At 37.2% G+C, this 26,361-nt stretch overlaps 1 protein-coding gene across 4 annotated transcripts in view; it reads right to left on the reverse strand.

Annotated features, from left to right (window-relative positions):
* Positions 1 to 1,319: 1,319 nt before the first annotated feature.
* The window catches only part of U2SURP (U2 snRNP associated SURP domain containing), a 42,959-nt gene continuing 17,917 nt past the window's right edge, over positions 1,320 to 26,361 (reverse strand). For all 4 annotated transcript variants that reach the window (XM_027650562.1, XM_027650561.1, XM_027650563.1 and 1 more), the window contains 15 exons: positions 23,258 to 23,362; positions 22,002 to 22,068; positions 21,752 to 21,915; positions 20,420 to 20,582; positions 19,860 to 19,939; positions 18,729 to 18,816; positions 17,045 to 17,167; positions 16,057 to 16,213; positions 15,634 to 15,729; positions 15,026 to 15,092; positions 13,923 to 14,085; positions 6,174 to 6,284; positions 3,918 to 4,036; positions 2,973 to 3,149; positions 1,320 to 1,838 (listed from right to left, as the gene is read on the reverse strand). In XM_027650562.1, the coding sequence (XP_027506363.1) occupies positions 1,700 to 1,838; positions 2,973 to 3,149; positions 3,918 to 4,036; positions 6,174 to 6,284; positions 13,923 to 14,085; positions 15,026 to 15,092; positions 15,634 to 15,729; positions 16,057 to 16,213; positions 17,045 to 17,167; positions 18,729 to 18,816; positions 19,860 to 19,939; positions 20,420 to 20,582; positions 21,752 to 21,915; positions 22,002 to 22,068; positions 23,258 to 23,362 (1,819 nt within the window). In that variant the 3' untranslated portion in view covers positions 1,320 to 1,699. The remainder of the gene's footprint in view (positions 1,839 to 2,972; positions 3,150 to 3,917; positions 4,037 to 6,173; positions 6,285 to 13,922; positions 14,086 to 15,025; positions 15,093 to 15,633; positions 15,730 to 16,056; positions 16,214 to 17,044; positions 17,168 to 18,728; positions 18,817 to 19,859; positions 19,940 to 20,419; positions 20,583 to 21,751; positions 21,916 to 22,001; positions 22,069 to 23,257; positions 23,363 to 26,361) is intronic.

The raw sequence follows: 26,361 nt of genomic DNA on the forward strand, positions 1-26,361 counted from the left end.
GTCTTTATAATGCAATACAAACCAATAAAAGGAGTATTCATTTCTCATTATCAGTGCATCTATTCAATACCCATTCTATGAAAGTCTTCACAGTACACATGCATTCTCCACATTTTCAGTGCTCCAGATCATCTCAAGGTTCTCATTAGCAAAGAGAATTCTCACTTAATTCTCACATTTGCAACAATTTATATAATCTTATAACTATGTCTCCCATCAGGAAAAAAACCCGAGAAAATATATATTTCTTTTTTCCCAAAGACCTTTTAGATCCTGCTTCTGAAAGTGCTGCAATGAGGTTATATACAAGTACAAGGCAAGATTTTCCCCAGCACATTTACAAATCTCTATGTAAAGCCCGTGGACACCCCAGTGTAAGAGCAGGCCCTCATCCAGCACCCTGTGCCTGCAGTGAAGCACAGCTTCTGCTTTTACAAACAGTTCACGAGAGGCCAGATCCCTTTAATTTTATGTTTTTATTACAATATCCCCACACCTCCACATATAAACACTGAACTTCCCCGTTCCTCACCCCTCCCCCTCTCCCACCCACGGAAAGGTTGCATGGCAAGAGAGCAGGGTGACGTAATTTAAAGCCACATCAATGCCTAACACACACAACGGGTTTGGAGAAGGGAAAGCCTTTCTCATGAAAAGAAAAAAAGTTAAACAGCCTCTTGATTCAAAATATTAATAAATATGTAATAAAAAATTAATTTTTCCTATTTTGAAGAATTTCCATAACAGAGGAATAAATTCAATAAAATAATGTAAAAGCTGTCCTTTTGGAGTAAAAACCAGTTTTAGCAAACAAGAGTGTCCTGTAGGTTGCAATTATTGTATCTATACCTAGGAAGTCAGAGATCCTCAGGGTTGCTGTCCTTTCAGTGTTCCCCATGTGTGCCACGAACTTGGCCTGTTCCTGAGCTGTGGTGTATGTGCTGTACATGCACAGCCATGGGAGGTGTCTCTGCAGAGGCCCTTTGTGAAAAATGAACAAAAACATTACTCTGGTGTTACAGATATTCCCTGCAATTAAAATGGAGAAACAGGAAGCAAAGATTTACTTGTAAAGCTTATAGAGTAAGTACCAGACTGTTCAACTGCTCTTAGAATACAATCTCACTGCAGGAGAGAAAACCCATCCACTGGATTCAGAAGGTGCTTTTATCTGGATAGTCAAACTAGTGCAAACAGGAACAGAACTGCACTACACTCAAAGGTCCAAGCACCACAGCCTGTCTGAAATACATGGTACTTCCAAACAAACTCTGCATTCCCTTAGAGATCTGTATCACCAGTGGGGCAAGAAAACAACATTTTCATTTTCTGTTCAGATTTTATTTGAAATCTAATTCGTATTGTCAAAGCTACAAAAAGGGGAACATTTGAGTTATTTCTGCTATGTCACAACATTCTAAAACAAAATATCACTACTGCCAGCAGATCAGTTACACACATTTCTGATGAAACTTCTAAACACAAAAATGTTTCTTTTGGGAAATAGTCACAATGAAGATATTTGTACAATATAAAACAATGACAGGTCTACAGATGCCGATACTCATGAGTATACACGTGCATTCACAAAAAAAAAAAATAATCAGGAATGCTTTTTTGTTTTTTAACAGACTGTTCAGGCACAAAAACAAAACCGCATTTCCAGTAAGTGACAGCATCATAAAAAATATTAACATTGTCAGTGTTTGCTTTTCTTTGACTTCTTGTGAGATCTGTGAGGAGAACGGGACTGAGACCTGGATTTTTTCCCTGACTTTTTAGGGGATCTGGATCGTGATCTTCTCGATCTTTTGGGTGTCCTGGAGCCAGATGGTGACCTGCAAAAAAAATAAGGTTTTATGTCAAACACTAATTGATAACAGCATCTTATTCTGCAGTTATTTGGCATTCACTTATTGAGCCAAACAAGGTAGAAAATATTTTTCCCTAGTAAGGGAAAGTAATAAAATGATACCTTGTTTTTGAGAAAAAGACAATCTTTGCCTTGTAAGTTTTTAGAGTATTTTGAGCTTAACAGTGCTTAGAATCCACAAGAAAAATAACACCAATTTGTGCCTTTAAACCCACATCGAAAATTCACAACTTTCCACACGTGCCTCAACTACCTTGGCTCTTGTAATAATGGCAGCCTATGTCCATATAGAAATGAAAAATTATGTTGAATTGTGTGAAAAGTTAAATACTTTTGATTCTCATCAAACACATTCAGTTTGTGATGTAACCCCATAGAAAAAGAATAGACACCGGATAAACTTACTGTCATCTAACCCAAACCTAACACGTTGATCTAATATAATCAAAATTGAATAACCATTGTATTGACTCTAATGAAAAACCTCCAGTGCTTTTCTACTTCTGTTTGAAATCCTTACTTATGTACTATGATTTTCTCAACAGCAAAGGCATTTTCCTCAGCATGACTGAGGAATTTTATATCAATAAGATATTCTACACCTCTAAAACAAGTGGAAGCTGAACTTTCAAGTTTCAAGTTACAGCAGCATTGATACATTAGTAAAATTTCACCTCAAGTTTAACATTAACTAGAGACAAATATTTGTGTCAGTTTGGAGATGAGGAAATACCTAGTTCAGAAACAAAACCCCATAAGAAGTATCTAATCTAGACTTTTTTCCCTTAAAAAACAAACTAGGGGAGAGAGGAGCTTCATGTAAAAGACTGCATGCTCACTGTAATGTAAGTGGTTTTATAGCAGGAGTACAGAAATTTTAGAAGGGCTACAGAAGGTTTGTCCTCTGAAAATAAAAAGCTGAGAAAGCAGCAAGGTGCTGTGGTTTAAAGCAGTATTCCTCAAAATGATCACCAAACAGTTAAACAAAACCATCATGAGAGAAAGTACGTGAGTATCAAATGTGCTCTGCTAAAACACACACAAACCCCACCCAACACACACCTGTGTGCTTCCCAAAACAGAGAAGATACCAGCTTACCTCTTGCCTTTTTTACTGACATCTCTGGGAGAATCTTTGTGTGATGACCGGGACCGGGAGCTCTCTTTGTGGGACCGTTCCGAGCGCTCCGAGCGCTCCGACTTGGGGGACGGGGATTTGGCTCTGCGGCTGCCGCTGCTGCGGGACGGGCTGGGGGACGTGCTGTGCCGCCTCTTCCTGCGGGCAGGGTGGCCAAACACACAGGGGAAAACGGGGGTTAAGAAAATTTATCCCTTTCTCTACAGCTTTTCTTTTGCCAATGTAATGTTATAACAGTTATGCAAATAAAGTGCGGTGTTTTATTATTAAAAAAAAAAATCAAGTCCAACATGTGCAACAGATTTTGCGGGGAAAAAAATGAAGGCCTGTGAGTCACCTTACAGTGTAAAAACATTCTGTCATAGCTTCCTGAAAGGCAGGGCCTTTTACCATATCTACACTTAAAACCCTGGCAGACTTTGGCTATACAAGTACTAGATGATCAAAGTGTACAATCAACTACCCCAAAACCAGCTGTTCAGAAGGATTTGCACTATGAGATGAATAACATTTAAGCCACTGCAATTCACTTCTGGTCTGTCCTCAGGACAGTTTTCTGACTAAAACACTGCAGGCAATTCACTGCTACAAGAGTTAACAGACCCTGTTTTCAGCTGGTCATCATTTTACATTTCTTCCAAAAGGGGACTCCATTCAAAGGGGTACAGTACCTAACTGTACTGCATGGGGCAGCATAAAAATGACCATTCCTTTACAATCTTGAAGCATGTTTTAATAGCCAAAGCATGTTTGTTGTTGTTGGGTGTTTGTTGTTTTGCTTGGGTGCTTTTGTGGTTTTCTTTTAAAATAAGACACATGATACAATGTAATGTCAAGGGCGCCGCTGCATACAAAGACACTGTGAGGTTTTTCCTCCCATCCAGTTTATTCCAAGGAAAGCCATACCTCTCTTTTCGTGTGGGTGTACATTCCTCCTTTTCCTTCTTATCCTTGGACCTGGTCTCAGACTTTTCCTTGTCCTTTTTGTCTCTGTCCCGTTCTCTTTCCATCTCTTTTTCTTTTTCCTAAATTATTAGAAGCATTCATGATTTCAGATGAGGTGTGATTCATTATTAAAGGCAACCAAGTTGATCACAAACAGCACAAAAGCACTGAGCACTGAGGGAACACAGCACGTGACCTGAACTAATGGTCACACCATCCCTGCTCTTCCAACCTTTCCTCCTGCTTTGGACACAGCACAAACATTCACTGGAACACAAACACTAACAAAAATGTGAAAGATGTCACCCTGTGTGAGAAAATCTGAGTAATTGGAAATGAACATTCCTGAATTTTACAAATTTCAGGGAAATGTTAGAGCTGTAATAAGATTTTCTAAAGTAAATTAAACATGAAAGAATACCAGAAACTTCTTATATGTATTCAACCTCATTAATCCAGACCGAAAACTGAGATAATCTCATAACTACAAGATATTTAAAGACTAAACAAAAATACAAGCAAGATTCTGCAATAACATTTACTCTGTCAAAACCAACTATAAGTCCATTACTATGTATTAATAGGACCGTTTTAGAAGAAAATACATACCCTGAGTACACCTCATCTGTCACAAATAGAAAATTAACTATAGAAAAATAAACCTAAACCATCAGCAAGTCTGAACACAGATATCGAGAGATGTGTTTTTAAGTATTAGCATTAAAAAAAATGCCTTCCATGGCAAAAAATAAACAGATATTCCCTGCATACTCCATTAAGAAGATAAAGAAGGGGTGATTTAGCTAAGTGAAAGAAAGGAGGGAGGGGAAAAAAAAGAAAGAAAAACAAACAAACAAACAAACAACAGTAGAGGGAGAGGAAATAACACAAGTGCAGGAAATACCAGAACAGCTACACTCATCTACTCTCACATTTTCTTTACACAAAAGAACCGGTATTACATTACTGTTATAAAAACTAACTTTATTAGGGCATTAAAGCAAAAGAAAGTTATTCTCTTAACAACAGGGTAATTACTGTTTTAAAGAACTATTATGATTATCATTAAATATTTCTTAACTATATATTACCGTCATAATTGAAAATGAAAGAGGTAATTATTAAAAATCTGAAATACTGTTAGCTGGCTGAACTACTTCAACACAAGGCATCTAAAAATTTATCAGGATTACAATTTCTGCTTGTTTAAGCTACTGTCTCACTAAAAACTCTGTGCTTACTGTATAAATCATTTTTTTACAGAAAATACTGAGGAAGTCGAAAGCTTTAAGATACAACTACATTTAAAAGGAAAATACTTATAAAAATTAAAGTCTTAACTGCTAATATCAACCTCCAAGGTATACATCTCCTTCAGGGATCAGCTTGCCTAATTTTTACAAGTCTCCTTCTTCAAGGTACTATGGAAAATTGCTTTAGTGAATTAGTCAGATATTGAACCCCCAATAAAGCAAATAACAAGCAATAAACACTTGGTGGAAACTGCTTATTTGTACTTAGCTTCCAAGAAACTGCAGGGGTACCTATGTCATCCCTGATCTGCCAGGCTGTGAAAGCCACTGTCCCTTACCCTCCCTCACTAAACACACTGTCCAAAGAGGTTCTGTGTTCTTTTGCTGTGTTTCAAAGATTTGAGGTCACGTGATATCTTACAGATGATGATAATTTTTAAAGCCACTGTGACTTCATAGTGCAGAGAGGACTACTATTAGAATCAGTCACATTTGGGTGAATGTATGAGCTGGAATTGTCCAGGAAACTTAAGACACTGCAGAATCAGAAACACACATGCTGTACTTAATACTATTCTTTCTCTTCCTTGGGAAGCCTTTAGCACAACAGTCAATTATTAAAAGTAAAATGGAAAGTCTGATGAACATCTTCAATAGACAGCTCTCCCTTTCCTTTCCCACATCTCAGAGTTTCCTTCATGCAGTAGATCTAGAAGTGATCTCTAAGGTTTCTACACACTCTATGATACCCAACTGTACAGTGTGAAATACTACAGTATTTTGATTAAAAAAGGGAGATTATATGTATTCTGCAGAAAGCACTTGGACTTAAACATGCAGTTTGACATTACAGTAGTATTTTAACAAGAACCATGTGTTATTATACTTAATGCCACCTTACATTTGATAAACTCAATAAAAGCCTATCACAGAAGTAGAACCAAACAAAAAGAACAGTTCTTACCCTCTGGAGCAGCTTGTCTCTATAGTGTTCAACCTGTTCCTGAAAACTCTGGCCTGGTTTCTTGGGTCTTTTCCCAGACTCTAACTCATCCTGAAACTTCATCACCTTAAGCTGTGAAAATAATACTGACCATTAGGTTATTGGGCTTATTATTATCCAGTTAGGCAGGTGGCTGAAAATGAAATTTCCATGATTTATAATCTGTGTTCTTCATTCTTTCTATACAAGCTTGTGCACAGAGATACTAAATTTATTTGAACTGGATCAAAGTAACAAAACCCCACACTCATCCGCAGGCACCTGCAGTTGTTCACAGACGTGGAAAGAACTAAAAATAGAGGGATTTTTTTTCTGTTATTCTACTACATTCTGTCCCCACCGTTAGAACACTGCACCCTTGTATTTCTTTGGTCATTATCTGTTTTTTTGCTTTCAAAATGAAATCATTTCCTGCAGGTGTCAATGAATTCTTTCAACTTCTCTTGTCTACTCCAAGGTTCTCTTCAGAAATTGTCTTTTTTTCCATCTAACCCTAAATATTAAAATCAAATGACTGACATAATTAGGACATAAAACAAATGCATCTCTTCAGGGCTATTTGCACAGAGTGGCTGATTTGAAAGAACTGATTTTTACTAACATAATACTCTTTCATGTGCTGTTAAGTTTCGCAACAAAATTCAGTTCACAAGTGCTGCTAAATGTAACACTAAATTTACTGCAGTATCCCAGTAGAGTCACAAAGTTAAGTAAATGTCAGAATTTCTCCCTGTGTTGTTTTCAGAGGTTTTTTGGTTTGGGTTTTTTTTTTTTTTTTTTTTGGTCTTTCTCCAAGTTGATTCACATCATGAAACTTCACTCACATCTCTTGTCAGTCCTTCATTCCTAGTGACATTTCCTTCTACAAACAATCAATTTTTTTGGAGGAGAAGTTGTCTCTTTCGGGGGTGGATGGGGAGGAACTTGGTAATAAGTCAGGTTGTATTTGTCAGCCCTCTTCCAAATGCTTATGCTCTGACCCTCTTGCATTTTCTGTTTCAATACTGACCTGCAGAGTTATATATGAGTAGATTTTTCCAGTGCTCAAAGTTTTATTTTTAGTGAACACACAGAATTGGTTTCTCTTTAGAAACATTTAATTTTTCCGCACTGAAAACACACAAAGGAAAAGACTTTGCAATTGTGTCCACTTTGATTATCTAAAAAGATCTTATTCTCTATTTCCTAATACGAAGTAAGCACAAAATCAAATTCCAAAGGTTTTTTCTTCCCTCTCAAGAATAGCAGGCCAGACTGGATACCATATATTCCAATCAGCCCTTCCAATTACTGACAGAAAAGAAAGGTATCACAAAAACAAACTAATCACAAGAACAAATATGTTAAGAAGCATAAAAACCAAGCAAGGATAACACTATTTTGAGCAAGATCCCCTTCCCCTTCAGCTACAGAGCTTATGCCAGAAACATCTTTTTCATTTTAGTCTCAAATATAATCGAGCAACTCACTTTGGGGGAAAAAAATTAAAGACAAAAGCCCACCACCACTGTTATCTGATACCACAGTAAATTTCTGTTAACTGTTCTGTTTCCTTCCCTTCCTCCCAGAGCAGCCTCTACCTGCCCTTGAGCATTTTTCCTTACAATTCAGCCAAATAAATTGTCAGCACCCAACGGAAAACTGACATCACCATTTGTCACATACCACCTTCCATAAAGGCATTTTTTCTTCTTGTCCCCTTCAAATGCACAAGTTTCAAAGGCAGGAAAACCTTTTGGAACCATATACTCAGTGTCCTCATGTACCCCCTGTTCTGGTAAGAAGTGAGGATTGCATTCCCTACCACCATGCACACTCCAAGGTCATCAGTACTGAACAGGGCACAGAGGAGGCTCAGCTGATCCAGAAAGCCTCTTGGGCTGTCGTGGTATGAACATGCCCATAGCACCTGAACTTTGTTTTCCCAAGTAAATCACCCAGATAATTTAAAACACAAAATAAACAAAAACCAAACAAGCAAAAGCCCACAAAAAACCCATCCTTAAAGGAGTTTATTCCTTTACGTATTTAGCCAACAAAGCTGTGACACTGTTTAACCATATTTTGAAAGTAAGGAAGCCTAAGTCTATAGCCAGAACTAATGTGAGATGAAAATAAACGAGGTGTCCAAACAAGAGGCTTTATTTGATTTAATAAGCTAAACTGGACCCAAAAAAATGCTGCCATGCATAGCACACAACCCACTGCTGGTATGACATTTTAAATGGCAAAAGGAACTATTTGCATGTAACTTCTCCAGTCACTGTGGGTGGAGGGGGCATTGGCAGGTGCACAGAGGAAGAGAGAACATAGGAAAAGCCTATACTACAGTAAGTACTCACTCAACACCTCCCCAGACTCCAGCTATGGTGAGATCATATGGTTTCCTGAGACAGCTGTGGTCTGTTACAGACCCATCATCAATGGATCTCTCCTCCACACACTCACTGTATCTCCCTTTAAACTGTAAACTGACTCCTTTCAGAAAGATGCTGTGGGCACAGGAAATCAGCTTGAGCACATCCCCTGGAAAAGGCAACTGAGTGTTCCAAAATGCTGAGATGGTATCAACAGCTCACTAAAGAAAGGTCAGGCTCTTCCACCTTCCTTCTCCATTACTGCACTCCAAGCTCAGGGTTTCCCTTCCACCCTGCCCTTGCAGCAGCTGCAGTGCTTGGCTGAGTTTTCCATAAACCAGATCAATTCACTATCCCAGCAGAAGCCCACCCTTACCCCTGGCTTCAATCTTTCCTCCAGTAGTGAGATGTATTGGGTCAGGGGAAGAATGAGCAAGTGCCAGAGTTCACAGGATCAGGATGTTCCCTCACCCAGCAGAGGTGAGCAGTTAAATAGATCAGCTCATCCTACACCTTCATGTATAGAGCCTTTTGTTATTTTCTCTAACACATCACCACTGTAACTATGTTTTAAAAGGAATTACTTAGGTTCCAAAAGCCACAGAATTCTCTAAAAGAATTGCATCCAGAATTACTACATGAACTTAGACACTTGGTTACCTCCTTTCACTATTTCACTATTCATTGTACCCTGGCCAGAGTGAACAACCTTCTTACAATCTTTTCCTGCAGAGGACATGATGCTCTTATTCCTATCACACAGTTCCAGATACTCCCCCAGGAGAACAAGATCTTTAATACTTGGGCTTAAATCTCCTAATTCATCTAATTGATGAATTTTGTAAGCATTTCACTTCGTAAACCTGCATTTAGAAAGAACTAATATATTCTCATTGCACTGGCTATTCTTTAACTATTCTTGTCCAACAGATAAGAACTGTTAAGCCTGTTCATCCTTAGGAATAAATACACTGACTTTTATCTGGACTCTCTCCAAACTCAGCAGGATAAAATGGAAGGGGAAAATTTTTCAAAACTCTGTGCCAAAACTTTTCAGTACTAATTCCTTAGACAGAGCAGCCTCCCACAGCAGTTTACAGTCTTCAGAGACTGCAATGCAGAAGTGTCAGATATCCTGAAGTTCCTGTGAGCAACCGCTACCAAATACTCCCATGCAGGGATCACATTTCCCACTAACAGGAGGAGGTCCCTCATAAGCTCCACATAAACAGCTCCACAACATGACCCTTCTCTGTCAGTTCTCATCTTGAAACTTCTCCCCTCTCTCCTCAAACTCATTTGATGAGAATTTAAAAGGTTCAGGCATTCCTGGAAGGTGAGGCCTTGATTACAGCCCACCCAGGAAGCAAGCAAGCTAAAGGGTGACACCTTGCTGCCACGGCCCAGGGAAACCACAGACTGCTGCAAACTGAAGCTCTGCTTTGTGTACTTTCACAGCAACAGGTGTGATGTCTCCTTACTTAAAACTAATATGCTTTCAAAAACTGTTCTTGGTTTTCTAATCTGCTGCTGATACTGTCTAAGCCCATACACAGGGTCTTTTCCACAAGAGGTCACTCCACAGTTACACAGTCTCAGAGCTGACAGTGCCAGGTTCAAAATAACGAGTTCAAGGTCAATTAGCTGCATACTGCATATGAGCATGAACTAGGAAGTTAATCATCAGATACTTGATGAAAGATAGGAATTTCTACTTGATAAGAAGTTGCACTCAAATGTACACTAATTACAGACAGGACAGACATCCAAGCAGATCAAAGTGTTTTGATTTTCCTTAGAACAGCCTTGCCCCAGCAATGGCTGTCACAAGTTCTAAACTTTGCAAGAGCAGAGAAAAATATTCCTTTGAAAGCTTGATTTTTCCAGCAAGTCTATGAACAGTGGAATTTCTGCAGCTACAGTATTATCAACAACAGATGACAGATATACTGATGTACACATGTGAAATACCTCCTCTGCCATAACAGCCCTCTGGCATGCTCAGTCACACTCACAGGTTGCCAAGTGTCTTGGAGCCAAGCAATTCCTGGCTTTGTGTAAAATAGAAATACATTCAAAGATTTAAAATAGATCAAAATCTTCTGAATAGTCATCACCTTCTAAGAACAACTGCTATAAATAGCAAAACTATCAGTTAAGCAAGAGCCAATTTGTGTCATCTGTTATTATTAAATCAGTAAGATATTTAATAGGGTATCTTTTTGTCATTTTGCAGTAGCCTCAAATGAAACAGGTACAGAAACCTCCACAGACCAAAGGGTTATATTGTTCTAGTGATGATTACAAGCCTCACACAGCTCCTATGATCTGATAAACAAATACACAAAAGTTGAGTATTCTTCACACTAAGCACCATAACCCTGAGAAAGAAATAATAGAAACTGTATGGAGCTTCAGTTTCTTGACAAAGGCAGCCACCTTTCCCTTGTGACATCCACTTTGGCTCTTTGGTTCTTGGTAGAAAAATAAACTGGACCTCAAATACCATGACACATTTGGGGCAGGGAGTGTTTGGTGTGGAACATCTCAGTTTGTGCACTGGGCAGGGGGCACTGACAGAGCACAGGCACAGGATGGTGTAACAGGATCCTCCCTGCAGCTCCTGGAGCTCAGTGGTTCCCAGCAGAAAGGATGAACAGGATGACTCAAGACCATTAGTTTTCTACCTCAGTCGAATCCTACTTTGAGGTCTCAGGTGGCCAACACAAAGGTGAGTAAAGGCAGCTACTAAAGAGGACTGAAACCTTGCTTGACCCCTCTGGAAGCATGGATATGTCTGGATTTGTGAAGAGCCTGCCTCCTGCTGCAGATGAACCCTGTGCTGTGTTTTCTGTTTGGAGTAGGATTATAAAATCCTGTGCGGCAAGGCGGAGACAGAAGTAAAGTACCTTAGAGAAAGGTCCAAGGAGGACAATGCTGCTTTATTTTGTCTGAGTTTCTGACCACTCTGAGGAAACAAAATGACCAATTTAAACAACAAAATTCCCATTTTTCTACCCCTTCACAGCACTGAGGTCTCTTTACAAAGAGGAATACACCTTTCTTTTATATGTCACAGGATGGGGAAAGAAAGACACACACCTATACAGCACTGTAAAGACCATTCTGAAATTTGAGTTGTAAATGCTGTAAAGTGCCAATCTTTCCACGCTTAAAAAAACAGGTGAGAAATCACTGTTCTTTGGTGTTATAGGAAAGCCTCTGCTCTTGCTAAGTTCTGGAAAGAATTCACACTTCAGAAGGATTAAGAGGGGTAGCAGGGAAGGCTAACAAAAGGTTACTAACTTGCCTCCTCTGATTGCTGTTGCCAAAGTTTGTTTCTTAGTGGACTTTCCCCTCCTGGCTGACAAGCTTAATTTACTGACTGTGCCAAGAGAAAGAATTCTTGTTTGTATCCATGAATTTCCAAAAACTGCATGAAAAAAATCTGTTTCAGCTTCCCTGGTAGTCACTGTGTAGATTGTTAGAGAATCAGACTGTCAATTTTTCTGCCAAATATTGTGCAATTTTTTACAGTTTTTCTTAGATGGCATAACTGTTAAAGCTGGTAATTGGCTGTTTTTTCCTCAGTTCCTTCCCTTAAATTTAATAATGGATGTGGGTTTTGGCAGGGATTGGGTACATACTAAGAAGAAACTTTGAGTGTGAATGCTTTAAAGTAGTACAAGGAGTACTTTCCTGCCAATAACAAACTTGAGGAGAAATTTTAAGTACTCCTACATAGTGTCTGAAATGTTCCGAAAATGAAAAAAAATTGCTCTACTCTACTTTCCTGGCAATTCTGAAAGTCTGACACCAAGATGGTAATTTACTTACCAAAAAAAATTAAATGCAAACCTGTGCTTGAAAACCTCAAATATTTGCCACCTAAAACTGTTCCTGAGAGGATACACTGAGGAAAGAACTTAAATCACTCAAGCAGCGTAGAACTGCCAATGGTTAGAGTAAATCACTTCCTAAACTGCCTCCACAAGTGCCAGGATAACATCTCTAAAACAGATACACAATCTGAGAGGAGCCCTTTCCATAACTGCTACAATCAATATTACAGCAATGTGAAAATCAGTTTCACTTGTACTTTCATTAGTCTAACATGTATTTTCTACAAAAATACTGCCACCATGAGTCAGGTCAGACATAAATCCCATTGAGCTTTTCTCAAATGCAGACTATACCAACTTAGTATGGCTACAGATCACAAACTTTCAAACTGCTATGCAAAGCAAGAGATTTCTAAGTGCTTAGTTATAGTCTATTAATTCCAAAATCTGAATTATTAAACAGAGACATATTTGAGAGAAACAACAGTTGTGACATTTTAAAATATTACTGCCTGAGCATCTTAACATAATATTACAAGGCTTTCCTAATGTCTGATTTCAACTAACTAGCATGTTATAGCATAAACAGGTAGGCAGCCACAATTCCACCTTCAAAACATTACCCAAGTTATAACCTGCCACTTGGAGATGCTACAACTGCAATCAGTAGTTTAGCAGCTTCTTAATATCATTTAAATGCACTGAGCAGAAGGTACAAGAATTTCAGTATTAAAACCCAGGCTACACTGAATAGAGAGTACAAGCTGGAAAGCCACATACAGTTTTAAACTGGGTTTGTTTTTTGTGTGGCACAGTGGGTCAGAAGGGCTTCACTGTTAGACAAGGCTCGTGCTAAACTCCAGTTCCAGTTCCATTCTTGGTAAAACACGAGCTCAGAAACCAGCACGAAGCCATAACAACCTGTGCTACACTGACACCTATGCCTGGAGAAAGAGAGAAGAGCCAGTGAGCCCTACAAAGAGCATACAGGTCTTCAACTGAAGTACCACATTTCCAGGAATACTTGGGTTAGTTGCATCTACTTCTTTGTTTGACGGCTGACACAGTGAAAAGAAACACTTTTAAATGCAATAAAATACAGACACCTGGAGGCAAGAAACAGAAAGAATGAGAAAGGTATAGGACTAAGGCCACATCCAAAAGTCACTTCCCATTTGCCAAGAGGAGGAAAGTGTACAGGGACCAAGTAGCCTAAGGCTACCAGTGGTACTGAAACAGGACACTGAAAAGGAACAGTAATTCTCAACATGCAATATCCCCTGACTCGATTTTTCAATTTTTTCCCATGTTATTCTGAAAGCCAAAACCAGGTAAGGCAAGGCTGTGAATGAATATATCTGTACAAAAGTACACTGGACTGAAAAAAAGAACCACATATAACAGACTATAATTATTTCAGTTAAAATAACCCCCTATCATATGTAGAGAACTCAGGGTGGAGTAAGGATTGGAAAGGTCCAGAAGGGTGGCACAGAACACCACCTGCTCACCTCTATCTCTCGGAGTTTGGCACGCTTCTCTTCACTCATTTCCGAGTATTTGACTGATGACTTGGATTCAGGCATTTCTTCTTTAATAGGATTGGAATACATGTGTTGCTCTTCTGACTTAGAACTCTGAGTGTCTTCCTCATCTTCACTTTCTTCTTCTTGACTTTACAGGAAACATACAGAATTGAGATGTAACAGATAACTAAGTATATATAAAATTTACTATTTCTCCTATGTAGTTTCTATGATTAGTTACTAGTTTTGAAATCTCTTAAGTAAGATTAAGTTATGTAAAAAGTCTGCAGCTACAAATCAGTCTCCATCTGTGAGATTTAGTATTTTAACTAAATTGTTAGTTTTTATAATGTACACTGCTCTCAGCATGCAGAATTCAGGAAATTCATGGTCATCAAATACATACCTACCTCAGCTACAAAACAAACCCACTGCCTCCACAAAATCTCTCAAAGTGCTGTAATTTTGCTCTTCAGGTATAGTAAGTTTAATAAAATTAAAAAAAACCTGCAACACTTTTGCTTTTGGGAAATAAACCTGGGACACGGCAGATACCCAAAATGATATTCCCAGACTGGCCACTAGAGTGCTGCAGGAGTACACACAATGCAGGCAGGTTTTTACAGCACTAACAGATGCTCTCAGTTGCCTGAAGAGCACAGTAAAAGACTACTCAAAACCAACTTCTGTTGGCAGGATCCTACCAGCATACACATACCTCAGAATATTATTCCCTGCGTTTGTCTCAAAAGCAAAAGGCAGACATTTAGATACATTCCTATACACCTAATAGCAAGATTTCCACACTATTGCCTTAGCTCTTGCCATTTGATATTAAATTATCAAATCAGCATCAATTTAAAGATTACAGTTAACAACTCTACCAAAAGGTGTAAATTATCATGTTAGAAAAAAATTATGGGGGCTGAAAGCATGCTGCACTAAAACCCTGATCTTTCTCCATCTTATTTTCCTACTTTCAAAATTTCATGTTCTGCTCTTGCAATACATATCTATCTCATATAGAGTTCCAAAGACACTCAATTCATAAAAGGAGTATGTTTTCATCAGAATGAAAAAGTATTTACTTTTGAATTTCCTCCTCCTCAGATTCTTCATGTTGGTCAAAAAGCTCCCACTTTGAAGTAGTAACAGCTAGAAGAAACAGTAAGATAATTTTAACAACAAAAAAACCCACCAATTAATCAGAAAATTAGTATTTGTAGACATAAGAAGAACTACAATGTGGTAAAATTTACTTAATGCACTTAATACAGACTTTCTATTTCACAGAAATACTCAAACCAGCCCAGTAGCAGAATATTTACTGTTCACAGAGCTATTCACTTACAATGCATATCATGTTTTGGTAAATCCTTTAAAAGCAGACAAGTATTTGTCAGCTTGTAAAATATTATCTTCCAAACCAAGATGTGAAAAGACTGCCAATCACATACCCAGATTTTTTTTGCTTTCAATATTTATTCTTAATGAACTGGAAATTATTTTTAAAGGTTGGTAGGTTATTGAAATAGAACAACCAAAACAGAAAACGGTATCTCCCTTTTTTGGTTAAAGTTTCCATGAACAAGTTACAGCTAAAAATTTTACTGTGTTAGCACAGAAAAACTGAAAATAATCATTACATAGGTGACATTATGTTTTCAGTTTACTTAGAAAAATAATCAAAACTAACCTTGAGCTTCCAGTTCTGATTCATCCACTGCTTCCCACTTTGAAGGGGCAACTTTAAATATAGGCTCATTCTTTTTTGAGTCTTCAGTTGTATCCACTGTTGGAGAAAGACACAGAAAAATAATTTCCAAAGCTCATCAAAAGCTGAAACCAAAAAACACTAAGATAACAATCAGAATCAAATACTGAAACAGATACCATCTTACTAGTTGCAAAGAAAAGAAACCAGGTTTTGGAACCTGATGTGTATTCTGGTTAAGCAGTTATGAACTTAAAGCAGGAGGGCAAACTGAAGTTAATCAATTCAACATCTCACAAAGCTACATGCCACATCAATTCTTGGCTGTATTTGTAAAAACTACTCAAGAAAAAAAGATCAAAGACTGAAGATTCAAATTGAAAGTAAAGTTGAAACATTTCATACAAGGAACTCCATCAAGATCATCATCCAGCGATTTAATTGGGACTCCATCCAGATCATCAATAGGAGCAGCATCAATAGGAATTCCATCCACATCTTCTAGTGGAGCACCATCAAGTTCTTCCTCAATGGGAGCTCCATCAAGGTCATCTGGTACTTCCTGAAAGCAAACAATAATTAATTATTTCAAGTGCAAATCTACATTGCTTTTCTTTAGTTCTCCAATTATCAAATAATTCCTTTTAAAAATACCAAAACCACAAAAACCTCAACTTTAACAATTTTTGCTAACAAGTTTATTGTAGAGGAAATAATACAACAATATCCTCTTTTAAAAATTATAGGCAGGAACTTGGAATTTGTCCACAATGTACTGGAAGCTTTGCAATACCTATATTCAAAAGAAAATTAGCTCAAAATGAGCCAGACAAATTATACTTACTAGATATGAAGGATTCCTCAAGATCAGTAAAATGAACAACTGACAGAAATCAACTCTTCAGCAGGAACACACATAAATTATGAACACAGCTACAAATTCAAACTTATTAGGCACAGGCACTGTCCTTCGTATACACACGTTAACCCTGCTCCTCTGCTAAGAGAAATAAGTTACCCTTCCAGTTATACTGTGGGTGTCCCTCCTGCTGTTCTGAAAGGCATGTTTCCACACAGTTACAATGCCTGAAATTCCACTCAAAATTCAGATATTAGAGTATTTCCAATACAAAGGAAATACCTGTCATTCTGCACTAGTCTTTGCTCTGAAATGGTTTCACAATACAGCTACACCACAGCAAGAAATTCATAAACAGATTAAACAATATTTGCATTTGAAAATATGTTACACCTGTATTCAAGGGCAAGGACTTGGAGGAAGGAAAGGTTTACTCACCCTAAAAGAGACAGTAAAATAACCCTTGCCAGTCCTGCTTTATATTTACACATCTTTTTCCTGTCACCCCCAACCATCACCACTGAGCTCACTCACCTCTGTTTCTTTATCTTCCATGATGTTTACAAGCCCCAAGAAAATATTCTGTAGTTTGATCAGAAATGGCTCTGGATAGATTGCCCAGTCCTCCCATGCTCGGAAGCATGTCATTACCCGTTGCTAGAAGCAAGGGGGAAAAAAAAAAGCTAATAAATTTGTATTGAGAAATTTTAAGTGATGGGAAATAGACCACAGAGACCTACTATTGCAGAGCTGCTCCTAAGTAGTTCCACATTAAAGTATATTACAGTGATACCATGCTGGGCAAGACTAGTAATTTTACAAAAATACATATCTAGGAACTACTTTTTATAAAATCTCACTTGGATTTCATTTTCCCTTTAAATTCCTGTTACATTATCCATTTCAGCTGTTCACAGTTCTCTCCTGACAGTAAGTTTCATTCTGCCTCAATGTTCAAAGCAGTTGCCTCTACTAAAAGTAAGAGAAAACTTTCTCTTTAAAAATAAAAATCTTTCTCTTCATAAAATAAAATAACTAAAATTAACATTGGCTTATACATATTACTGAATGTTGGAGAAGAGAATGTTCTGGGGAGACCTTACTGCCCCTTCAGCACCTAAAGGGCCTACAATAAAGCTGGAAGGGGACTTCTTATGAGGACATATGGTGACAGGACAAGGGGTAATGGCTTTAAACTGAAAGGTTTAGATCAGATATTAGCAAGAAATTCTTCAGGTGATGGTGGTGAGACACTGGAACAGGTTGTCCAGAGAAGCTGTGGCTGTCCCATCCCTGAAAGTCTTCAAGGCCAGGCTGGATGGGGCTCTGAGCAACCTGCTCTAGTGAAAGGTGTCCCTGCCCATGGCAGGGCGTGGGAATGAGAAGATCTTTAAGGTCCCTTCCAACCCAAATCATTCTATTGTAGAAGTGAAGCATATTTGAAATGACAGGTTTCAGTTCAAGTTTGAAACATTAAATGTAACTGAAGATGCACATATAAAAAAGTTATCTACTGCCTCTCTTATAATTTAACAAATAGTTTTAAAATAGCAGTTAAGAAATTGATTCTCAATCTAGAGCAACTGAGAGCAAAGAAAGCAGGACAACCAGGATAAAGACCTTAATACAGAAAAAACTAACTGCCCTGTCAGCTTTGTATTTAAAGCTTCTGATTGAAAAACAAAGAAGAATAAAGAAGTGCAGAGGCATCTTGGAAACAGGAGAATGAAAGGTAGGCCAAGCATGAGAACCGTGAGAAGCAGAGCACTTTATCTCAAAAATCATTCTCAACTACCCATGGTCAGACTGGTTATCAGAAATCTAAAAATAAAGCCTATCACAAAAACCTTTAAAAGTAACTTTATGCTGTTCTGTCCAGGAGTTTCTTTCCACACTGAGCACCCAAGTTTATGTTTGAAATTGAAATAGAGGTGGTCCAAAAATAATAAGACAGCTAGAAGGTCCTGTCTGTAATTTAAGTATTAGATAGGTATCCTCTCAACTCCACAACTGTACATCTACCTGTACACTTCAGGTGGAAGGTGTTAATTTTCTTCCTTAATTTCAAGGCTATCCTTGCAAAAGAGAAAACTCTTTTTTTGTAAAGCCTAATTAGGAACCTTGATGTCTAAGCCACTTATCATAGTATGCAATCGCTTGTGCAGGAACATCTATTTATATGACTTCTATGTCATGTAAATAACAATGAAATACATACCTTGAAATTTTCAGACTGTAAATGGCCTTGTATTGTACGGTAAGTAGCATTGAGATCAGAGAATATCTGACATAATTTTGTTTCAAAACTAGAATTAAACATATACATTTCTTTAGTTAAACTTTGTAATATATGTTTTCTGGACATACATAATTCATGAAAATACCTGGGACACAGGACTCAAAAGCACAAGGTTCTGATCCCTACTGTAGCCATGAACTGAACTATAAAGCAAATATGATTACTATATATCAAATCACCTTGGACAACAACAGAACTGTGAAGGGAGATCTTCACATCTGCTGCAGTCTCTTTATACACCTTGGAAAGACTGGAGGACAATAAAAGGAGTTTTACAACCTTAAATACAATCAAAGAATTGTCTCAAAACGCAATTTGTATTTTATTTTTTTTTAAATCTTAGTTATGTTTCTATTCTAGTTTACTCAGTGAGGCTCTCAGTGAAAGCACAGTGAGCAACAGCTGCCTAACTTCCCTTGAGCTTCTCTCAATGTGCAAAAAATAAACCGGCACAGCACAGACACACTGCAACAGGAAACATCAACTGCAATCTCTGGAGTTCCATAACATGCTGAATATTTCCCATCATGCTGCCATAGCATCTCAGAGACTCCAGGAGTAGACACAAACATCTAGTAAGACAAAGATACTGACCCTCGGACATTTTTCCTAAATTCTGCTCAGCACCTTAGAAATAAAGTACATAATCCCCTCATACCTTCTGCAAAGTTCATGGGGAGTTGAAACCCTTACACTTTAATAAAGATAAATCTGTTTCAAAATTTTACTTCTTTGCATGAATTCTTTGCTATACCACATCTTGAATATTAGCTACAGGCTCTTTCTGTAAAGAGGTACATGCATTATTCTCACCTTTATGGAGTTCCATGCAAGTGCTCCCTTACATAGGGCATATACACTTTTTGCATTACCAACATGCTACATCTTATACAATTTCATGCAAACAGATATAAATAATATCAGTCTGTAATAGCAGCATCATAGAAAAGTGTGAATTTCTCTACAACCACGTTTATCCAGAGATGTACATACAGAGATGAATATAAGAATTTTTTTTTAACTGCCAATTGCCTAAAATATTATACTTACAATTTTCTATAGTAGGAAGCATTGGCAACTTTAGCTGAAGAGTTGTATAACACATCCGACACCAGATACAATCTTGCAATCTGCAATAAAGAACCTTCAAATTAACTCCAGTTTAAATTATCCTGAGAACATGTGCATGTTTCCAGAAAGGATACAAGACAGCTTTAACTGTCTAGAAGTACCTAATTAGAACTAAGTGTAGCACAGCTATATTATTAATACACATGCTAAGAGGAAATTAGCCCCCTGTTATGCTTGAGGGTACTAACTAACATATTAACACAGTATTACAAAGGAGAAATCACAACATTCTGATTTTAACTGCCTTGTTTGAACAGATCATTATGCTGTTTTCAACTTCACATTGTTTACAAGCAAGTCCAGAATTAAAAATATGTAACAAAATTCCAGGAAAAAAGCATATTTAAATCCAAGCCCACGTTTTAGTACCAAACCTCAACATTATCTGAAACTCATGAAATAATGCTTACAAATTATATGCTCATGCTGCTAAGTGAGCTCTTCCCCCCAAAAAACAAGAACGTAGAAAATCTACACACCTTCTTAGGAAGAGGAGTCTTGAGAATGGACAGTGATTCTGTGATGCAGTCAACAATTTCTTCAGCAGCTTCCGCATTATTTAGACAGAAAACCATTGCATCACCAATATCGTTCTTCCGAGGTGTTAATCCCCGGAGAATTTCCTCTAGTTTGTCCCTCTGTCTGAAATAGCAGGAATTTTAACACTTTCAATATATAGTTAAAGGTACTTTTGGGAATTTTCATTTGATGACGTTTTTTAATTTTCCATCTTTAGAAGAAAAGCAATTTTAAATGTTTTTATATTCCATTACCTCGGTTCTTTCAGCGGCTCATGAATTTATGCATCAACGTTACATAAAGTGCAAAAAATTCCCACTCAAGTCTTGACTACATAGAGAAATCAAGGAAAAATAACTGAGAAATACCTAATGCAACACATCAGTTTCTCTAATAAGGTAATTATCTTTTTTGATTTAGTTTAAGCCTAAACCAAACTGGATAAATCTAAAGCATTAAAGCAATTTCTGCTACAGAGTAAGAAACACTAGATTCAGAAAGCCAGTCTAAAAAACAATTACATCACATTTTCCCTGACCTCCATATTTAGAGAACATTCTCAAAAAAGTACCTTTTTGAGACTTTCCAAAAGAAGGTATAAGAAATAAATTGTGAATTAAAACCTTTAAAAACTATGACTGGTATAGTAACTATGCTGAGAACAATAAAACAAGAAAAAAAATCCATATGCTAATAACAGTTGGAACAACAGCAGCACAATTAAGAAAACCAGGTCTCTATTTCCACTAGTACAGCCACCCCCAGCACACTGACAATTCACAGCAAAGAACTCTGGTGATCTGGCTCTTCCTGCTTATTAACAACTGTTCCCAATTTTAATTCCTGATCAACAGCATCAATAAGTTTAAGATTATAATAACTGTTTAGTTCATGAAGTGTTGGGAAAGGTGCTGTATATCCTCACCCACAGACAGCAACAGAAAGTGAGGAAAAGCTCTCATCTTCCCAATCCCTTTCAAATTAAGGGTTAGTAAGAACTGGAATGAAAGGACTTGTTGTTCAATGATGACAAATCTAACCAAATCCAGAACATATTTAGCAACAAGTATGATCAAAACAGACTAACTGAAAAGCAGTGAGTTTAAGAGACACTTAGACACATAAATAACACCATGACAAGTATGACAACATTTTAGGGATGATATATTAAAAAATATACAAAAATATACAAAATATAAAAAAACCCCATACAAAAATACACAAAAACTACAAGAGGAAAACCAAGCAGACTAGCAAGTAAAACATCACTATAAATGGATGGTGGTACATACTCTTCCTTAAGTGCACCCTTCTTGTTCGGTTCCTCCACAAACGCTTCCGTTTCTTGCTCTTCAGACATCCCGTGCAAGTATGGATTCAATGGGGGGGGCCTCCAGAACGACCCGTTTTTGAACATACGGAAATCTTCTGTCCTCCACTTGGTTGGAGCATCTCCCTACAAAAAAACCCCCAATTTTTATTTTTGTGTTCTTCTAATTCACTATGCTTGAAGTTATGAATTGTCACTAAAATTCTACTTGCCTGAAGAATTGAATAAAGCTTCCACCTATAATACACATGGGCTGGAGTCTGGTTTTCAAATAAAAACCTAAACCAAACCGCAAAGAAAAGAGATAAAATGTATTACAAATCATTGAATGGAAGCAAATTCAAAGGAAGCAATAAAAACAAATAACCAAACCCTGTTCAGATGCCCATCTTAGCCCCCAGGTGAACACCAGACAGCAAAAACCACGTGCACCCACAGCACAGCTGGGCAGAGCATGTGCAACTGCTCCACACACACACACACACAGAGTCTGCAAAGCAGAGAGAGAGCACAGCTCCACAAAAGCACAGCATTTCTCAAAAGTTAAAAGCAGAACAGGGTCAGCAAGAACAACTGTGCAACCTCTCAGGAAAGCAGAGGAATCATCAGTGCCAGGAGTCACTACAAGAGCAACTGCAACCTCAGCACAAGCGGTGCAGGAGCTTGTAGTTATACAATTTGGTGACTCAGATCAAATACTAAATAACTTGAAGCTTTCCACCAGTTAAGTTGTCTGTCAGAACACTGGCAATATCTGATGAGGATATGGGAAGCAAGCAGCCCATTTTTAACAGCCAGGATATTTTGACCTGCACATTTTCTCATTTTATATATAACAATCATAGTGAAGTACTTCAAGCTTTTTGCAAATAAAGCATTGCTAAAAGGACATTTAGCATTTCCCTGAAAATGTTTTTCAGAGACTGCATTTCACAAGAAAGTTGGAAATTGATCCTTTTTTATTCCATTAATGACAAGAGCTAGAAATTCCCACAACTTCCCTATGTCAGCTAAAGTTTAATCCTATTTGCATTGACATCAAAGAAAAATTACTCCCAGCTCTGGCTAAAGGTTAGAAATCAGGCTCCAGGAAGAGCAGACTTCACATGGAGTTAAGACTGGCTGTTTTGGGGGGAGATTTTTTTCTTTTTCTAAAATGTACGCTACTGCTTCCACTGACTTTTCCCTGAGAAAAGTATGTGTTAAATGTCACTTATTTTATATATACAGAAATGTATTTTATGTTGTGTGTATAGTAATTTATTTATTTATACGTACACACTAGTAACAACTGGAATAAAAACGCATTCTCCTTTATAAATGGACAGCATAACCATTTGTACAGCTTAAATCTGCTCACAAAGATAGACACAGTAAAAGCAACTCTTATTAGTATTTCAAAAATGCCAAATACTACCAACAGTGAAAACAGTTAGTGCTATTTCAAATGAAGCAATGTAATAAGCACCTGAACATGGGGTTGTTGATTTCTCGGTTCATGATCATGGCTTCGAACATGGGCCCTTCCCGAACCACAAACTCTATCATTCGATGGATCAAAGCGAGCAAATTCCTACAACAACAACACAGTTAAAGAAAAATTGATTCAGACCTAACACTATATAAAACTACACTCCACCTAAGATACTACAACTCTGCAGGAGATTATTTTGCTGTATTGTTAGGAAATCTGTATAAAAGATAAGGTAACATGGAACATATTATAGCTTTGCATCACAGACACGGGCATTCTAAGAATTCAAACATACCTAGCACTGGTGGAGTAAGAATTTAAGAGGAGACCTCTCTCCTGAATTTCCACAGCCTACAACCATCTCTTGCTTAGCAGAAGCCTGATACACACAAAAATGGGCAACTGAACACCAAAGTACAATTAACTATCAAAAACTAAGCCCTCATCTACATTGTCTATGTATAATAAGATTGAAGTGTCAGCTGAAGTTCTACAGGGGAACAAACTGGTTGAACATTATGCTCAAAATAAAACACATACTTTTGAATATTCAATAGAAACTGCATTCAGCTTTCAAACTACTCAAGTATGAAAGCAAAAGCAAATAGCCTTCTTGATGCCAAGCAAGGCAATGGTTTTATAAAATTTAGATAATTTCCTTTTGGTCAAGACAACTATTAGCACAGACCAAAACTGTCTAACATTTTGTGTCATACCATCCCCTGTTTCCTCCCTTGTACAACCAAGTGAATCAAATCACAATTAAAAAAAATAAAAATCTGCATCATTTCATTCAGCACTACATCCTGAGACAGGCAAGGAGGGGATGTGAAGTGCACATTTTTCAAGCCCCATCTAAAAATGAAGAGTCCCTTCTAAGCATGCTAACAGCAGACACTCATATAAAGCTTTATCAAAAATAATGATAACCAGTTCCCATTCCTTTGGGGTTTTTCGGAAACAGGGTCCTGAATTTTCAAAATAGGTTACCTACAAATATCAAAAGCTTCATAGCTCGTGTCCTTTGAATGTGATGCAAACAAAAAAAAAAAAATACGGATTTTTACATTTTTTAATTTATTTTCTTAGATGCCACAAATGGATATTGGTTCTTTACATTTCTTTAGATTTCCTTTTAACACTTTTTTAATTATTGAAGTTCAATAACTGCTACACTGAAAAGCTGAAGAATTTTCTATCACTTCTTAGTAATGTGACTATTTTCTACCATGAGTATTCCAAGTTCTGCCACAGGTATAATGCACTAGATCAAAAAAAATTCAACTTAAAAATATTGTAATAGAAACTTGTCCCTGCCATCTGCAAACTTAGTAAGTGTTGTTTTAGACCATCTAGCACTGAATCTACTTTTACCTCAAATATTACACACAAAAAAAAAAAAAAAAAAAAATCAAACAGCTATCAGTTGATTTTTCCTCTCCACTTTTTATAATCCCAGAAACATTGTAAAGAGGACAAAGTCTCAACGATTCTGTAGCCATTTTATTTAAAGCAGTGTTCTCAAAGTTTAGTGTTATATGAACTGTATTTGAAAACATCAGTAAGAAACAAATCTACAATTAGCTTTCAGGTCTCTGAGCTATTACACCATCCATTTATTTTTAGGCAAGTCCAACGTGATCTTTTCTGGTTTCCGCAGAAAGATGTCACTGGTTTTCATCTAATTTGTCTTTCATCCAGTAAAAAAAAAGTTGTGTAAGAGCAGCTTATGCTGGAACAAGAACATCTGCTCTGTGATGACCTCAGATGTATGAAAACAGATTCAGTACATCCGATATCTGAAAGAGGTTGTTAAATGCATTTCAGTGTATGACTACTTGGAAGCGAATTTCTCAGAAAAACCTCTGATTGTATATGCTCAAGGTTTTATGTTTAAAATACTAAGAAGTAAAAAATGTTAAAAATGGTATTGAAAATTTTTAACTAAAGGAGAATAAACACATGATCCCACTGAAGTCAGCTGACATTTTTGCATGATGTGATGCACTGTGTAATAGCCTTAGCAGTTGTCATTAGCAACTCTGAAAGTCATTAGGAAAAGAATAATTAAAAGTATCTTCAAATACAATTCATTTAACATGAGTTCTTATCATACTTTATCATATTTTGAAATGTTACAGTAAATAAAATGGACACATCTTTTTCTCTGAAAGCTAATTACTCTGTGAGCACTGCACAGTTTCACAAGTATTTGTTCTATACTCAATGTTTCTCAAATCAAGAATCCTCCTGGTCCCACTAATTATTCAAGTCTCTATCCAACAAAAACTGTCTTGTCCTATAATTTCATCAAAAATACTAGTGCATTTGAGCATCTATTGACAAGTATGTTAATGCACTATAACTAGTTCACGAATCTCTTTCTGCCCCACCCACACACGCAAAAAAAAGAAAAAAGGGACTTTGTGACAATTAAAACAGTGTAGTAAAAAAACGACAGTTTAAAGTGCATTATTTTAAAATGTCATTTAGCTTAAGTTGGTCAACAAAAAAAAAGGTTTTCAGTTATAATAAAACCACATTTATTGGAGCCGATCGTACCAATGTCTGGTCAAAAACTGTATACTTTCCCAATCCATCCCATGATGTTTTCCTGGTCCCCCGCTGCCGCAGACAGTTCAGCTGGTGTTGCTCACCAAGGCCAATGTCAAAGAGAATTTGGTAATCTTTTGTGCTTCTTTACTTTTAAAACAGTGTTGTGTTCCTATGTTTGGGAAAGGGTTTTAGCTTAACTGAGCAAGAGTATTCCTAGACTAGTGTGAAGGCAAGAGCAGTGCTGGGGACCAAAATAATTCCTTGCAATAATACAAAACTACGTTTTCAAGTGACCAAAATTATTAACTGTTGCACATTTAAAAAAAATAGGAGAAATCAAAAGTGATTTTTAATTGAACTGGTTATAAAACATGTAAGTGAAAAAAAGAAAAAAAAAAAATTAAAAAGCCCCACAGCTGCATCCCAGTCCTCAGAGGTTTATGCCAGGACTTATGTAGTGTCTGTAAGACAAACTATTTCACCCTAGTGTTCACTCACAAAATTACCCTGCAACTATCTCTAGTGCTCAAATTAAATGCAAA

Source organism: Corapipo altera, unplaced genomic scaffold (genome assembly GCF_003945725.1).
Source record: "Corapipo altera isolate COAL_440 unplaced genomic scaffold, ASM394572v1 54, whole genome shotgun sequence".
Taxonomy (NCBI): domain Eukaryota; kingdom Metazoa; phylum Chordata; class Aves; order Passeriformes; family Pipridae; genus Corapipo; species Corapipo altera.